Source organism: Pongo pygmaeus, chromosome 18, assembly GCF_028885625.2.
Source record: "Pongo pygmaeus isolate AG05252 chromosome 18, NHGRI_mPonPyg2-v2.0_pri, whole genome shotgun sequence".
NCBI lineage: Eukaryota > Metazoa > Chordata > Mammalia > Primates > Hominidae > Pongo > Pongo pygmaeus.
This window is the reverse complement of record NC_072391.2, coordinates 13203308-13219573: the sequence shown is the minus strand read 5'-3', so window position 1 is coordinate 13219573 and position 16266 is coordinate 13203308. Positions and strand designations below refer to the sequence as shown.

At 43.2% G+C, this 16266-nt stretch overlaps 1 protein-coding gene across 4 annotated transcripts in view; it reads left to right on the top strand.

Annotated features, from left to right (window-relative positions):
* The window catches only part of LOC129015525 (RNA polymerase I-specific transcription initiation factor RRN3-like), a 34240-nt gene extending 21953 nt beyond the window's left edge, over positions 1–12287 (top strand). For all 4 annotated transcript variants that reach the window (XM_054453639.2, XM_063654662.1, XM_054453638.2 and 1 more), the window contains 6 exons: positions 1063–1193; positions 2065–2249; positions 4047–4155; positions 6955–7107; positions 9034–9121; positions 10417–12287. In XM_054453639.2, coding sequence (XP_054309614.1) covers positions 1063–1193; positions 2065–2249; positions 4047–4155; positions 6955–7107; positions 9034–9121; positions 10417–10578 — 828 coding nt within the window. In that variant the 3' untranslated portion in view covers positions 10579–12287. The remainder of the gene's footprint in view (positions 1–1062; positions 1194–2064; positions 2250–4046; positions 4156–6954; positions 7108–9033; positions 9122–10416) is intronic.
* Positions 12288–16266: the final 3979 nt, after the last annotated feature.

Genomic DNA, 16266 nt, shown 5'->3' with positions numbered 1-16266 from the left:
CTTATTAATCTAGAGTTTTAAAAACTTTAGACTTTGTCTTTTCTTCTTTTTTTTTTTTTTTTGGTGGGGGAAAGAATGTAGAAGGCTTTTCCTTCTCTGCAACGATTTTGTGTCTTCCTAGAGGTCAGGAGAGTGTTGGCATGGGAAAGAAGGTTGAATTCATTCTGCCCAAATGGGTGTGCCTAGGTTTAGACCAGCGCTATTTAGGAGAAGTTGGAAGTCACACCCTTTGGTGAGAAGCTGTGTCAGTTTTTTTCATGATTGGCATAATTAACTCAAATACCAGCTGTACGTTAGTCCGTATTTCTGTTCATGGTTGAGTTCAGTGTGTCCAGAGACTGGAAGGTGCTTTGCACTCACAGGAGTGCCCATTTGGAGCTCCATGGGCTGTGAATTATTGTTGGTCACCAGTTCTGGCTGACACTGGAATCACTTGGAGAGTTTTTGTAATATGTGGATTCCAAAGCCCTATCACAAACCTATTGAATTTGTACCTCCCAGGTTGAATTTTTTGTTGTTTTTTGTTTGTTTGTTTGTTTGTTTTTTGAGATGGAGTCTCACTCTGTCACCCAGGCTGGAGTGTAGTAGCATGATCTCAGCTCACTGCAACCTCTGCCTCCTGGGTTCAAGCAATTCTCCTGCCTCAGCCTCCCAAGTAGCTGGGATTACAGGCACCTGCCACCACGCCTGGCTAATTTTTGTATTTTTAGTAGAGACAGGGTTTCTCCATGTTGGCCAGGCTGGTCTCGAGCTTCTGACCTTGGGCGATCCACCCACCTCGGCCTCCCAAAGTGCTGGGATTACAGGCGTGAGCCACTGCGCCTGGCCCCGGGTTGATTTTGATGCTTAGCTAGGTTTGGGATCCATTGAATTATTTAACACCTGAGGTGCCTTTTGTTTTTAATATTATTCTCTCAACGTGTTTTAAAAATGAAGCCCATGAGATACTTATGAGGTAGTAGAACTTTTCCCCACATTGGTGAAGTAAAAATCTTGGGATTTTGATAGCCAGATTATCTTAGGCATTAAAAAAGATCACACTGACGCCCTCTCTTTTTATAGGGATTCGCAGAGGCATTTTTGGAACATCTCTGGAAGAAATTGCAGGATCCAAGTAATCCTGCCATCATCAGGCAGGCTGCTGGAAATTATATTGGAAGCTTTTTGGCAAGAGCTAAATTTATTCCTCTTATGTAAGTAGCCTAATTTTCCGAGTACTTTTTAATATCATGCTTTAAAAAGAGTATAGCATTGTCTCAAGTCAGAAATATCTCCCTTATTTTTTTGGCATGTTTTTAAAGTGAATAAAATCCCTACTCTGTGCAAGATGTTTATATTTCTAAGTGGTGATTTTAGAATAAAGTGTCTCCTTTTTTATATATAAAACCCTGTATGTAAGGCTTTTGTCATCTCTTTTGTGTGGTTGCACTTAAAGATCCATTTGTTTTATGGATAGAGGACAGAGTTGTATACTGTTTTGATTCTTTTTGTAGGTTTGTCATTTTTTCATTTGCATTCCGAATCTATTGTATCTGTTAGAGCTGAAGAAAAACCCTTTTAAAGGTAATAGACCTATCTAGGAGGCCAGTTTCTTCCAGTGGCCCATGAAGATATCTTTGGACAAGGATGCTGTTGAAACCCTTCCCCAGCCACAAAATTATTCACCATAGGACTTGACTAGGATGCATCGGGGAATACTGAAGTCCGCCAGACTGTCTTTCTCTTGAGAGGTGTTGGTGAACGTGTCCTATTTGGCCAGTCACCCTAAGAGGGGTACCTTTGAGATGGATAGGAGAACCTGCTTTCCATCCCTTGGGACGTTCTTAGGGGCTCACCTGTTCCTAGAAGGTCAGAGCTACTCTGCCTTGTAATTGGAAGGTTGTCTTCTTACGCACCCATCCTTATCCTTCCTTTCTTTGCTTTTCCTCTGTACCCATGAGTATTATTTAAAGAAACCTATGAACTTACTTAGCATGGTTTGTAATGAAAGGCAGTTATGTGTTTTTATGTTATTCTGGTTTTTTTATGAAGTGTAAAGTTGACTTGAATTTTTCTTTTCTCTAGTACTGTAAGATCATGCCTAGATCTTTTGGTTAACTGGCTGCACATATACCTTAATAACCAGGATTCGGGAACAAAGGCATTCTGTGATGTTGCTCTCCATGGACCATTTTACTCAGCCTGCCAAGCTGTGTTCTACACCTTTGTTTTTAGACACAAGCAGCTTTTGAGCGGAAACCTGAAAGAAGGTCAGTGTTGTGGGAGTGCTGGACTGGATTTTCCTTGTGTTCTTGTCACCCTTGAGAATGGTGATTCATTACTTTTTTGAGATTTTTATAAAAACTGGATTCAGAAAACTGCATGTACACTCAAACTTTTAATAATAATTTCAAGCAGCTCATAGGCCCCTACAAACCCCTTAAGATAGATTTGAGCTGGAGAACCCTACAAACCCCTTAAGATGGATTTGAGGTTAAGAAAGAGGTTTCTGCCTTTGAAGGTTTGAAATGTGAAGATGTCTCCAGAGGTGAGGCTGAGCCCTGGGCTGTGCCAGCGCCCTGTACAAAACTTCAGTTGGATGCACCTTCTCTTTGTTGTCCTTGTAACAGCCTAGTAAATGGCAGGTATTCTCCCTTTACAGACAGCACCAAAGCACAAGAAAGTCATTTTCCCAAGATCACATGGTTACTGGCAGGATTAGAAAACTGAAGCCAGGTTGGGCTGACCCTAAAGTTTGAGTTTATGTAGATTAAACTCTGCCTGGAGCCTTGAGACTTAATTGACCATTATTGTTTTGCTAATTTCTAAGAGTTACTTATAATTCAAATCTATCAGTTGAAACTTACTAGATTAGTATATTTTAGTTGAAGAGAGTCTCCAAGAACAGTATTTATAAGTCATTGTAAATTGTTCTGTTTATGTTTATGAATAATTCACATGGTTTGGTGGGTCACTTCCTCTAAACTGGGGTCTCTCAACCCTGCACGATTGCCATTTGGGCTGCATCATCCTTCATCGTTGGGGGCTGTCCTCTGCACTGTAGGATGTTTAACAGCCTCCACCTACTAGCTGCCAAGAGCAGTCCCCGACCACCCCCAGCTGTGACACCTAAAACTGTCTCCAGATACTGCCAGGTGTCCTCTGCGGGGGTCGCAGTCTCTTTGGGTTAACAGCCACAGCTCTAAACTGAAAGTTGTACGTGTTGCATTATATATGTTTACCTACATCCTACATGCTTCTAGAAGATGTTGTATGAACTAGTAGGATGAGGTTTTATCACAAGGTAAGTAAATACAAGCTCTGCTTTTCTTTGTATAAATTAATGCCAGGAATCTGAATTAAATATCTTGTTTTTGTAAGCTGTGACATCCCATTTAGGTAATTTTTATTGAAATATGCATCAAAGAAACTCCTAAGAAAATACACTTAAGTACAAGTTGGTCAGCTTGCCTCTTAAAATAAATGTGATGTCTTTATTTTACTCATGTAGGAAAGAATTATATTCATTAAGTCTAAGAAAGTGGTTTCTGTCTAAATTTGCCTTCTGTTGAGGTAGAAGGCAAATTTGGAGTTTTCTTGTTTAGAAAAAAAACTACAAATGACTACTGTGCACCTGAAAACAGCACTCAGCTTCACTAACAAGACTTGCAAGCTAGAATCAAATTGCTGTTTTGTTTTGTTGCCTGTCGTGATTGTTAGCTGAAACCAAATCACAAGATCTTTTTCTCCCTCTGTATTAACTCAGCCTACACTGAGCTTACAAGCGTATGAACTTCACATTGTCGTGGAATCTTACAGCCTGCTACTTCCTAAGTTTTCTTTAGAGAAGCTGCCTTGGTGACCAATGAATGTGGTTAGCCTAGTGATATTCTTCTGGGCCATATACTGTGTGACTATCTGCATGGACCTTTATTTAAAGCATTTCTGCAAAAAATTTTTTTAAGTTTTTTTTTAAATGTGTGATAATTTGTGCTTTTAAAGATATCTTACACTTTTCACTTATTTGTACCTTTAAAAAAATCTTTTTTTTTTTTTTTAAACCAAAGGTTTGCGGTATCTTCAGAGTCTGAATTTTGAGCGGATAGTGATGAGCCAGCTAAATCCCCTGAAGATTTGCCTGCCCTCAGTGGTTAACTTTTTTGCTGCAATCACAAAGTAAGTTATTTACGCTTTCTTGATGGGAGTTATTTAAAATATTTTTATTTATGTTTATCTAGTATTGTAAGAGTCTGTTAAATTTCTATGAAATTAGTAACATTATAAAAGGCCAGGCGTGGTGGCTGACGCCTGTAATCTCAACATTTTGGGAGGCTGAGGTGGGAGGATTGCTTGAGGCCAGGAGTTAAAAGACCAGCCTGAGCAACATAGTGAGACCCTATCTCTACAAAAAAATTTTAAAAATTAGCTGGGTGTGGTTGCCTGTGTCTGTAGTCCCAACTACTCAGGAGGCTGAGGTAGGAGGATCACTTGAGCCCAGGAGGTCAAGGATGCAGTGAGCCCTGATTGTACCACTGCACTCCAGTCTGGGGTCCAGAATGAGACCCTGTCTCTTAAACAAACAAAAACAACCCAGTCCTTGCAGGAAATACTGTGATACAGCTATTGGTTTTATACTTTGATGGCAATGGAAATTGCTACTACTTCTTATCCAAAGGGCAGCCCTTTGAAATAAGTATGGCAACCAGTAAGCTGAGAGGGGCAAAGCCATAGATGCTTACTAGAGTGACTGCTGTAATAGTAATAGAAATAAACTGGACATGAGGCAAATGTTGACCTGTAAGAGATTGGTTTAGAGAGTTCTGTTCTCTCAGGTCTGGTAGCTATGGCTAATCCATAGCCTTTCCTCTGTGCCAGGCAGTTCTAAGCACTTTACATAGAACTCATTTGATCCTCAAACAGCCCTCTAGGATGAAACCCTGTTTATCAATGGGGAGGTGGAGGTACAGAGAGGTGAAATCACTTGCCTAAAGTCATAGAGCTAGACTGGCAGCACAGATTTAAATGTAGTCTGGCTCCTTTGTAAGCTTTCACTAAGTTATTCTGCTTTATGGAGAAAGCGAATTGGAGAATTGAATATTCAATGAGGATATTTAGGCCGGATCATAGCTTAAAATCTTCAACAGATAAGAGCCAGCAGCTTGCTGAGCTCCGTCAGCCTCTTTAGTTCTCCTTTGCTAGGCGTCTGGTTCAAGGTGTCCTCTCTTCTGAGTCTCAGTGATAGTAAAGGATTAGGAAAAGGCATAAAGAGACCAATAAGCAACGGCGGTGAGTGGGTGGAGGCTTCAGCACGTTGGTTAAGATGGTGAGCAGCTCGAAGAGTGAGGATGGATGAAGCAAAGCAGAGGCCGCTGCCCCTGGTATGTTCTCAGGGTGGGGTCAGAGGACTGCATTTGTGAACCATCTGGTCCAGGGGCTCTCGATTTGGGGTTGGCATGTGCATTGGAGGCACAGAGTGTGATGCGATGTGAGGCTAAGAGCAGGGGATTGAAATAAAAGTCTCTGCCTAGGTACAGATATGGTAAATAAAGGTGTGTACCATTCTGTAGCTGTTGCTTTTGCCTGCTTGATGGTTTTGAGATTGAACCATACTGACACAAAGCTTTATTTTGATTTTAACTGCTCTGTTATGTTCTGGGAATCTTTTTTATTGAGTCTTTGTTGGGATTTCATCTGTTAGTTTTTGTCTTTTTTTTTTTTTTTTTTTTTGAGACAGGGTCTTGCTCTGTCACCCAGGCTGGAGTGCAGTGGCGTGATCTTAGCTCACTACAACCACCACCTCCCAGGCTCATGCAGTTCTCCTGCCTCAGCCTCCCGAATAGCTGGGACTACAGGTGCCTGCCACCACGCCCAGCTAATTTTTGTATTTTTAGTAGAGACGGGGTTTCACCATGTTGACCAGGCTGGTCTCAAACTCCTGAGCTCAAGTGAACCGCCTGCCTCAACCTCCCAAAGTGCTGGGATTACAGGTGTGAGCCACCGTGCCCAGCCGGCTGTGTTAGTGTTTTAGTGCTCAGGAACATTCTTGTATGTGTGTCCTTGTGTGTGGGCACACGCTTCCTTGTCACACACCCAGAAGTGCGGTCAGCTGCGGGGTTGTAGGAGATGCAGATCTTCAACTTTACCTGATAGTGCAAATCACCCTCCAGTGTGGTTTTGCTGATGTGTCCTCCACCAGGAGGAGGGGTCAAGTGCTGTGAGCCTGGGCTAACAGGACAGAAATCAAAGTATGTGGCTTGAAGTTGCCACGGTGACCTGAGAACCTGAGATGGAGAGTGACAGAAGTGAGGTCTAAGTCCTCATCTTGGAGAAGCTGTCCAATAAATAATTTTTCAAGTTGCTCAATCATTTAGAGACAACTACTGGAAAAATTAAAAACATAATTGTCTTTTTTTATTTTATGTTTTCTTCTATGCATTTAACTGTTCTCACTCAGCATGCCCAGTCCTTTCTGTGCCTGTTTTTGAGGTCATGACTTAGTCAACCCCGTGTCCCTCCTTCAGTAAAGGCTTATTTCTTCTTGAGTGCTTCTTCAGCAAGTCTCTTCACCAGCCACTATTTCCTCCTGAGTAACTCCTGAATCCCTCTTCCACCAACCTTCTAATTCTTTTGCAAACAGTAAAAATAAAGACACCTATAGTTATGTAATCTAAAAGTTTTGCCTTGCAAACATTTATTTTTAATGAATAATATCTATTACTCATTAAAATATAAGCCCAGTTTTACATTCTGAGTGATAGCCACATTTTCTTTCTCCTTAGCAAACTTGCAAATAGGGTACCCACAGAACGGTACCCTAAAAGTGGTACTTTCTGCTTTATATTGTTATTTTTACTAGCACTTGTTACATTCAGCAATTTCTCTGTGGTAGGTACAGTTGTCACACGCAGCTCACATCCCCACAGAGTCACTCCAGCATGTTAATGCCTCTGTCTGTGTTGTTTTTTTGTTCCACAGTAAGTACCAGCTTGTCTTCTGCTACACCATCATTGAGAGGAACAATCGCCAGATGCTGCCAGTCATTAGGAGTACCGCTGGAGGAGACTCGGTGCAGACCTGCACAAACCCGCTGGACACCTTCTTCCCCTTTGATCCCTGTGTGCTGAAGAGGTAGGTACTTTTAAACATTGACACTGGAGGAGGTGGATTTTTTTTTCTTTTTGAGACGGAGTCTCGCTCTGTCGCCCAGGCTGGAGTGCGGTGGTGTGATCTCGGCTCACCGCAAGCTCCGCCTCCTGGGTTCACGCCATTTTCCTGCCTCAGCCTCCCGAGTAGCTGGGACTACAGGCGCCCACTGCCATGCCCGGCTAATTTTTTTGTATTTTTAGTAGAGACGGGGTTTCACCTTGTTAGCCAGGATGGTCTCGATCTCCTGACCTCGTGATCCGCCTGCCTCAGCCTCCCAAAGTGCTGGGATTACAGGCGTGAGCCACCACGCCCGGCCAGGAGGTGGATTTAAACGTGATACATGTTTGCTTTTCCCAAAATTGGCCACTCTTCGCCAGAAGTGGCCCTTCCTCGCTGTTGATGAGCGTCTCGTGGTCTCCCTGCGTATATTTCACAGATGCAAAGTAGAGGATGCCTAACAGGACTTGCCGAGTGGCACAGGCACCCCAGGGTGGGTAGATCTTTGCCTCACTAGGAGCCAGACTGACATCAAGGGTTTTTGGGTTTTTTTTTTTTGTTTTTCTTTAAACTGTTATTTAAACATGTAAGGTTATGGGGATAACGGTGCCAGGATAGGGGAGGGTGCTGTCTTTTCTTGCTTCATAATTTTGTGCCAAGTGTCTTGTTCCTTCCTCTAGAGACCACATCCCATTCTGTTGCACAGGATAAACAAAACACAAATGATTGGCTGGGCGTAATGGCTCATGCCTGTAATCCCAGCACTTTGGGAGGCTGAGGCGGGTGGATCACTTGAAGTCAGGAGTTCAAGACCAGCCTAGCCAAGATGGTGAAACCCTGTCTCTACTCAAAATACAAAAATTAGCCGGGTGTGCTGGTGGGCGCCTGTAATTCCAGCTACTCGGGAGGCTGAGGCAGGAGAATCGCTTGAACCCGGGAGGTGGAGGTTGCAGTGAGCTGAGATTGCGCCACTGCACTCCAGCCTGGGCGAGAGAGTGAGACTCTGTCTCAAAAAACAAAAAAAAAACAAAAAGCGATTTATCTAGATGAGTTGTTCTAGAAAACCACTGGGCCAGCCTTAACTTGGCACTTGTATAAGGAAGCAGAATTTTTGCTTATTATGTTTTCTAAAATAACTAGCAGCATCATGACCATCTGGGATTGTCTGGTCCCTTAAGTCTTGGTTGACTGAAACCAGATTAGTTGTTTTTCCTAGACTTACTTTTCAGCAAATTACTATAGAAATATAAAAAAGAGAGTTCCAGAATATTATGGTTTCGTTTCCATTTGGATATACTATATCTAACTGACTTGTCAGTCTTTGTAAAGTTTAGAAACAATTTCACGTGAAAATGGAAAGATGAAAAACAGTAGTTCAATACTCCATTGACATGAGTGAATGAACTCTTATACAGAAAGAGCCACATTAGTTACAGCATTTACATACAGGGTTGTTTTTTTGTTTTGGTTTTTTTCTTTTTTTTTTTTTTTGAGACGGAGTCTCGCTCTGTCGCCCAGGCTGGAGTGCAGTGGCGTGATCTCGGCTCACTGCAAGCTCCGCCTCCCAGGTTCAGGCCATTCTGCCTCGGCCTCCCGGGTAGCTGGGACTACAGGCGTCTGCCAACACACCCAGCTAATTTTTTGTATTTTTAGTAGAGACAGGGTTTCACCGTGTTAGCCAGGATGGTCTCGATCTCCTGACCTCGTGATCTGCCCACCTCAGCCTCCCAAAGTGCTGGGATTACAGGCATGAGCCACTGCGCCCAGCCAGGTTTTTTTTAATGTAATTATTTAAGCTGTAGTTTTCACTTCTTGGTTTTGGGTAATAGATCTTGTGAGAAAAGATCCAAACCAATTTTGACTTCTGCTGAAGTATTTAACTTGACTTTGAAATGTGATCTTTGTTGACAGGTCAAAGAAATTCATTGATCCTATTTATCAGGTATGGGAAGACATGAGTGCTGAAGAGCTACAGGAGTTCAAGAAACCCATGAGAAAGGTCAGTTTGTGATTGATTGAGCACACTCTCGGAATCTCCTTTCTGGCTCCGGGTCACAGTCAGATAGTAAGTGGCAAGTCGCTCATGCGTGTCATCCCCGCACTGTAGGGGGTCAAGGCCAGAGGATTGCTTGAGACCAGCCTGGGCAACACAGTGACACCCTGTTTCTACAAAAATTTTTTAAATTAGCTGGGCGTGGTGGTGCACACCTGTAGTCCCAGCTCCTCTGGAAGCTGAGGTGGGAGGTCAAGGCTGCAGTGAGCTGTAAATGTAGCACGGCACTCCAGCCTGGGCAACAGAGCAAGACCCTGTTTTCTTTAAAAAAGCACACCGAAACCGTGCCTTACTCATTCTACCTTTATAAAATTCCAAGCCCAGGTTTTGGTGTTATTTAAAGAGTCTGTGGCTTTTTTGGATAAATTGCTTAACCAGACACTTCACATACTGACATGTGAGAAGCGAAGGTTAATTACAAATTAGCTGAACAAATTTAGATCTTTGCCACTTGCGCATTCTCACCAAGTAACAATCTCCAGTTGACTCATGTTGAAATTGACCCAGCAGTTTACATTAGTTTTATAGATCTTCATGAATGGCTGGTGAAGACGCAGGTTGCAACATACCCTCCAGGTCACATGAGGTGGAGCTGAGACAGTTACAGTTAGAGAGGAAAGTTAGAATCCAGTAATAAAGAATTTCGCTGCTCTGTTGCTTGGGAGCACATTTGTTTTCTTGTTAAAAGCAGCTTCAAGATGGCTTTTTTGTTGTTGTTTTTAATAAGTAATCATTGGAAAGCACCTTTCATCTTTTTCTCTATGTTTTGCATTTGTTGAGGGGCGTGTAATTCATTCACCTTGTGTTAGGTACAAGAGCTCTAACACTGGGCAAGAATGACTCGTCGTGTTTCCTGTCCCCATTGAGCTTCAAATCTGTTTGCAAGTCAGACTTGAAACAAATGATTACAATGTATGATGAGCAGTTATGTGGGTATGTTGGTAAGAAGGAAGTGCTTATCAGAGGGAGCTTTTGTTCTGTTCTGTTTTGTTTTTTTAGAGACATGGTCTCGCTATGTTGCCCAGGCTAGATTCAGAACTCTTGAGCTCAAGCAGTCCTCCCACCTCCGCCTCCCGAGTAGCTGGGACTAAAGGCGTGTGCCACTACACTGGCTTTCTTTTGAAATTAAGATATTTTCTTCACCATCTTTACAAACGTTAACACCTTCCTGAGGAAGGAATTGTTGAAAGCTTTTCAGTCAGCAGTGGTGATGTTACTGATGATTTCTGATGTTTCTACAGGAGATAGTGGAAGATGAAGATGATGACTTTCTGAAAGGCGAAGTGCCCCAGAATGATACCGTGATTGGGATCACACCGAGCTCCTTTGACGCGCATTTCCGAAGTCCTTCGAGTAGTGTGGGCTCCCCACCCGTGTTGTACATGCAACCCAGTCCCTTCTGACGGCAGAGATTTGTGACTGAGTGTGACATTTGGGATTCCCCATCACTCGTCATGCCCTCAGCACCCAGCTCGTGCCATTGGGCATTGATGGCATTGAGCTGGAGCGAGTGCCTGCCTCGGCTGTGGCACTTCCAGGTTCGACTGAATCAAGCATCTGAAGACTGGGTTTTTTTGTTGTTGTTGTTCCCCTTACAGACAAAATGAAGACTATCATGTGCAATCTTTTACAGTGGGGTTGATGATATATTTGGAAGGATTTGCTTGTTTAATATGTACATTTTTTGTGTTAACAGCTTTTTGACACAATTACTGGGTAATTTCTAACATAGGTAGCAGACTGTTTCACGGGTTGCTGTTTTAACATGGGTTTTTGTCAGATCCATGGTCATAGGACTTTGCTGATCAGCTTTCAGTGAAGAATCCTCTAAGTTAAAACTTCTATTTAAAGACTTTAACTAGAAAGTGTTTATTTTGGCTACATTGTTCACCTTCTGCTGTATTGGTATTTGTCTGTTGGGATTTCAAGGGAGTGTAGAGAAGATAGAAAGCCAAGAGCTGGCCCGATGTGGTCTGGGACACAGAGTTGGAGCTGGCACTGAAGATCTCCAGGGACTTCAGAGACCAATAAAAGCCCATAGGGAAGAGAGAGAGGATATAGAGAAACACGATCAGATGTGTAATATACTTGGCACAGCGAAAAAATGGATTTAAAAGACAGAAATGGAGGTCCAGGTAGATGTAATTCACACGGACTGAAAGTGAGCCTGGACTTGTGTGAAACACAGATTGGATTTGACCCCTTGGCTCTCAAGTGTCCCCTTAGATCTAGAACTGCTCCATGGTGGCCATCAGATCGAGTCAGTTTTGATCTGCATCAATTAGTTATTGAGAATTTCTTTGTTCAAACAGGAAAAATTTTTTAGATTATTTGGTGTTACGGTTTTGCTCACAACAATTGGTGGAAGTTTCTAGTGCAGTCTTGGTCTGATGGCTGTGCGTATCGTACATTCGGCTTGGTGAAATCCTTCTCTAAAGCCTCTTTGTATTTTTATAACTAAACAGAGGAAGTCTTCAGAAGACCTCGCTTTATAACAAATTTGTGCAAACACTGCTAGAGTCATTTTGAAGCTCAAGCATTTTCACTTTGTTTCTTACATGTGTACTTTTTTGTTTACTTGTGAAAATGGCCATCTTTAAGCATATTTATTTTCTGCCACTTCTATTTATTTAAAGGCAAGCAATATTTTCTTGATCATAAATATTTTGTAATGAAATACGTCCTCTTTCCCAGGGCTTTGTATGCGCTTGTATAATTACATTGATGGCAATGTAGAGTTTGAATTTCAGTCTGTAAATACTTTTTTGGAAAATAGAAATTTTTATTGCTTTAAAGTTTTGGATATGGGTGGTTTTCTTTTGGGGGCTTGGTGGAAAGTCATTTGAGAACTTTTAAGGTTCTCTTTTTAACTGCTGGCAAAATGTTGATTTTTTTATATTAGATAAAATGAGTAAATGAAATTCCCCAGAAATTAATAGTAAGTGGGGTCTTTGTGGGTTGGGAAGTAGTTTTAACGTAGAAAGATATTGACAAATAAGTCTGTTTAATTTCAAAGAGTTTGTGAAAAAAAATCCATGGTGAAAATAAAACAATGACGACATGGTTAATCTGGAACTTTCATTCTTATACCAATAAAAGGTACCTCAATACATGTTCTTTCAATTTCTGTTTTTTTATTTTATTTTTTAATTTAATGTATTAAAGCATTTTGCAGTGGAAAACTCCTGAGGCATTGCTGTTGAAGAGGGAGAAATAGTGCTGGTGTGGTGGGGAGCTTGATGAAATTCATTGCATGCCAGGGTGAGGATGGCTTCCGTGTGCACCGTATGAAGTATCCGCGACTCTCCTTAATCACACCCAGCCAAGAGTGATTGAGGCTTGAGCAGGTCCAAGGGAAGCAGACACTTCTTTCAAAAAGTTACATGCTTTGAAGGGACATCTATGGGGAAAAATACTGTGAAATCTCCTTAGAAATTGCATGCCAACAATGGGAATTTTTCCTTTCACTAAAAAGCAAGCTGTCAGTTGTAGGAGTCTCCAGGGTCTGTCCTTTTGTCTGTGTGCTCTGGTTTGGTCTTCCTTGATGAGAAGTGGCTGAATTTTTACAAGTCAACTTACCGAGTGCCACGGGCTTCCTTTCCTAACTAGCTGTTTGACCTTGAGCAAGTTACCTAACCTTTCTGAGCGCTAATTAAACTGTAAAATGGGAAAAAGATACTAGCGTAAGGCTTTAAGGATTCGATGCATGTACAAGTTAACGGCCGTTATTTTCTTGTAAGAAAGGAAGCACTTTCATGGGAAGTTTTTTTCGGTTAAAGATAACTTCCATTTCTTCCATAATATCTACCTCCCTGGTACCAACTTAGATCTGAACTGGAGAGGAGGAAGCAGCGTGTTTCCCTTGCCAGGCAGTGCTTATGATGGTGGTTCTTAACCCTAGCTGTGCCCTAGAATCAGTCCCTCGGAGTGCTGAGAAACTAAGGATGCCCAGGCTCACACCACACACCAACTCAACCTCTGATTGAATCAGTCTCCAGAAGAAGGGTCTGGATGTGGATGGTTTTTAAAGCTCCCTGGTGATTCGAAGGTGCAGGCTGCCTTGAGAACTGTTCATTGGTTTACAACTGCATACTTTTCTTGTTTCAACTAATTGAACATCCAAAGCTCCACCATGTTTTGTTCCATCAAATGCTTTCCTTTTGTGTGTTTCAGTCTGACTCTGGATCGTTGAGTAGGATTTATAATGTATCTAAGAATTTGGGGCCAGGTGTGGTAGCTCATGCCTGTAATCTGAGCACTTGGGGAGGACAGTGAAAGGATCTCTTGAAGCTAGGAGTGTGAGATCAGCTGGGGCAACATAGTGAGACCCCCATCTCTACATTAAAAAATTTGAAACACAAATTGGGATCCTTTCACTAAATATTTACTAAGGTTCTGTATAATGTTCATCATTCTTTTTTTGAGACAGAGTCTCACTTCACTCTATCACCCAGGCTGGAGTGCAGTGGTGCAATCACGGCTCAACAACTGCAACCTCTGCCTCCTGAGTTCAAGTGATCCGCCCACCTCAGCCTCCTGAGTAGCTGGGACTACAGGTACGCACCACCATGCCTGGCTAATTTTTGTATTTTTAGTAGAGATGGGGTTTCACTATGTTGGCCAGGCTGGTCTTGAACTCCTAACCTCAAGCAATCTGTCCGCCTCGGCCTCCCAAAGTGCTGGGATTACAGGCGTGAGCCACCATGTCTGGCCTCAAAAAAGTGTAATTTAAAAAATATTTCCCTGTATATATTCTTTGAAGCTTGCCATCAGCCATCTTGTGAGGCAGGTTGGTTTCCTATCTTAAAGAAACAGGCTTTCCAACATTGTAATTAGTGCTTTCTTTTTCTTTTTCTTTTCTTTTTTTGAGACGGTCTTGCTGTAATCACCCAGGCAAGAGTGCAGTGGCGCAGTCGTGCCTCATTGCAGCCTTGATCTCTCGGGCTTGACTGATCCTCCCGAGTAGCTGGGACTACAGGCCTGCCACCATGCCCAGCTAATTGTTGTATTTGTTGGAGAAGCAGGGTTCCCTGTGTTGTCCAGGCTCGTCTCAAACTTCTGGGCTCAAGTGAGTCCTCCTTCGGCCTTTCAAAGTGCTGGGGTTACAGGCATGAGCCGCAGTGCTGGCCACACACCTGCTATTGCTTCCTCATTGCCTGTAGACCAAAATTTGTGGAGCTGGGGTGGAAAGAGAGGTAGGGGAGTGGTTTCCTGCTTGTTATCTGGCTCATTTAGTCCTTTAACACAGGACTCAGCCTAGGAGATTGATAACCTGAGATTACTTGAAAAAAGATCACCCAAAAGTGAAAAACCAGTTAGGCAAACTGCACCAGCCCCAGGCAGAACCCACAGAACCTTGTTCTTCACCTTTGCACTTCCAAATGCCTCACTTTGATTGACTACTCTTTGCTCTGCAATTCCAATAATAGCTATCTTTAGAGTGTTTAGTATGTACCAGGTGAAACAAACATGCTATTCTACAAAACCAGTTCAGGGAAGTTAAGTAACTTGCTCCAGGCCAGCCTGCTGGTCATTGATCACCCTGGATTCAAACCCTGTTTTTAGCTCCGAGCTTCCTAGTTGTGACTTACTTAATGTCGCCTGCGTTAGAATGAGTTGTTTACAGTCTAGGAGCATCTTATAGTGATGGAGAGCACTGCCTTTGGAATCCTGCAAAGCTAGGTTCAGTCTTAGTTCTACTATTTATTTCTACCACTTTGAGCAAGTTACTGTATCTGTTACAACGGAGGTGTTGATAGTAGCTCCTACATTTGTGAGGACAAATGACAAATGAGGTGTTGATAGTAGCTCCTACATTTGTGAGGACAAATGACAAATGTAGGTGTAATAATACAGAGAAATAATTTCCTGGTAGCTAGAAATAGAGTTATTTTGGGTGAGAAGTTGGGTAACCTGGCGATGGGAACACCATCTTCTACAGTCACTTCTTTACTGTAGTAAATTTCCTGGTATTTTTGTTGAACGGGGTGTGTAAGCTGAGGGGGAGATTTATGAAAGAAGACGATGAATACGGATGATAAAATTCTAATAAAGTTTCTGCTCTATCATGTGGCTCCTCTGTATCTTTTGTAAAATTACTTTTTGTTAATGTGCTGCAGAGTCGGATGAATTTGAGCAATATTTCCAAGTTTTAGAAGAGAGCTCCACGGTGAGACGCCTCTCACCTTGGGGACCTGTCCTCAGATTAAGGGCTCTGCAGTCAGTATCCGCAAATCCTTCCCCCACGGTTCCCAGCCCACCTGTGAGTGGCCTATTGGATTCCAATCACGACGTGTTAATCGATGATCTCTTTAGTACGTGGGGCTAGCACAGTTCAGGATATATTTTCTCAGTTTAAGACCATTTACATTTATTTTTATTATTATTTTTAGAAACAGAGTCTTCCTCTGCAGTGCCCAAACATAGCTCATTGCAGCCTCCCACTCCTGGGGTCAAGAGATCCTCCCGCCTCAGCCTACAGAGTGGCTGGGATTACAGGTGCATGCCACCATGCCCAGTTAATTTTTAAATTTTTGGCAGAGATGAGGGTATGGGGGAGGGTGGGTCTCACTAGGTTGCCCAGGCTGGTCTCGAACTCCTGGCCTCAAGCGATCCTCCTGCCTCGGCCCCCCAAAGTGCTGGGATTACAGGCGTGAGCCACCGAGCCCGCCTGATTAGGTTTATTATTATTCATTGAATGCAATCTTACGGAGCTGCACAGCAGGGTCCCAAACTCAAGCCTGTGGAAGGTCGCACACCTGGGAAGCATGGAGCAATGACCTAAAGCGCAGCAGTCGGAGCTAGAACCCGCCCAGGGAACTCGCCTGGAGGCTCTCTTGGCTGGTGCAGCTGCTCCCTGGCCGCTCCCCTTTCCCCGCTCCTTCACGCCCACGCTTTTGGGACTACACTTCCCAGCGCCCCTTGCGGAGGAGGCGGGCCGCGCGCTGCTTCCGGGGCCGCTTCCTGTCTTTGGACTACATTTCCCGTGAGGCCTTGCGACCCTGTCCTGGATTTCTCCAGTCTCTTCGGCCGGCTCCGCCTCCGCCTGGACTCCACTTCCCGGCAGCGCCCGCGGTGGGGCGGGACAGGAC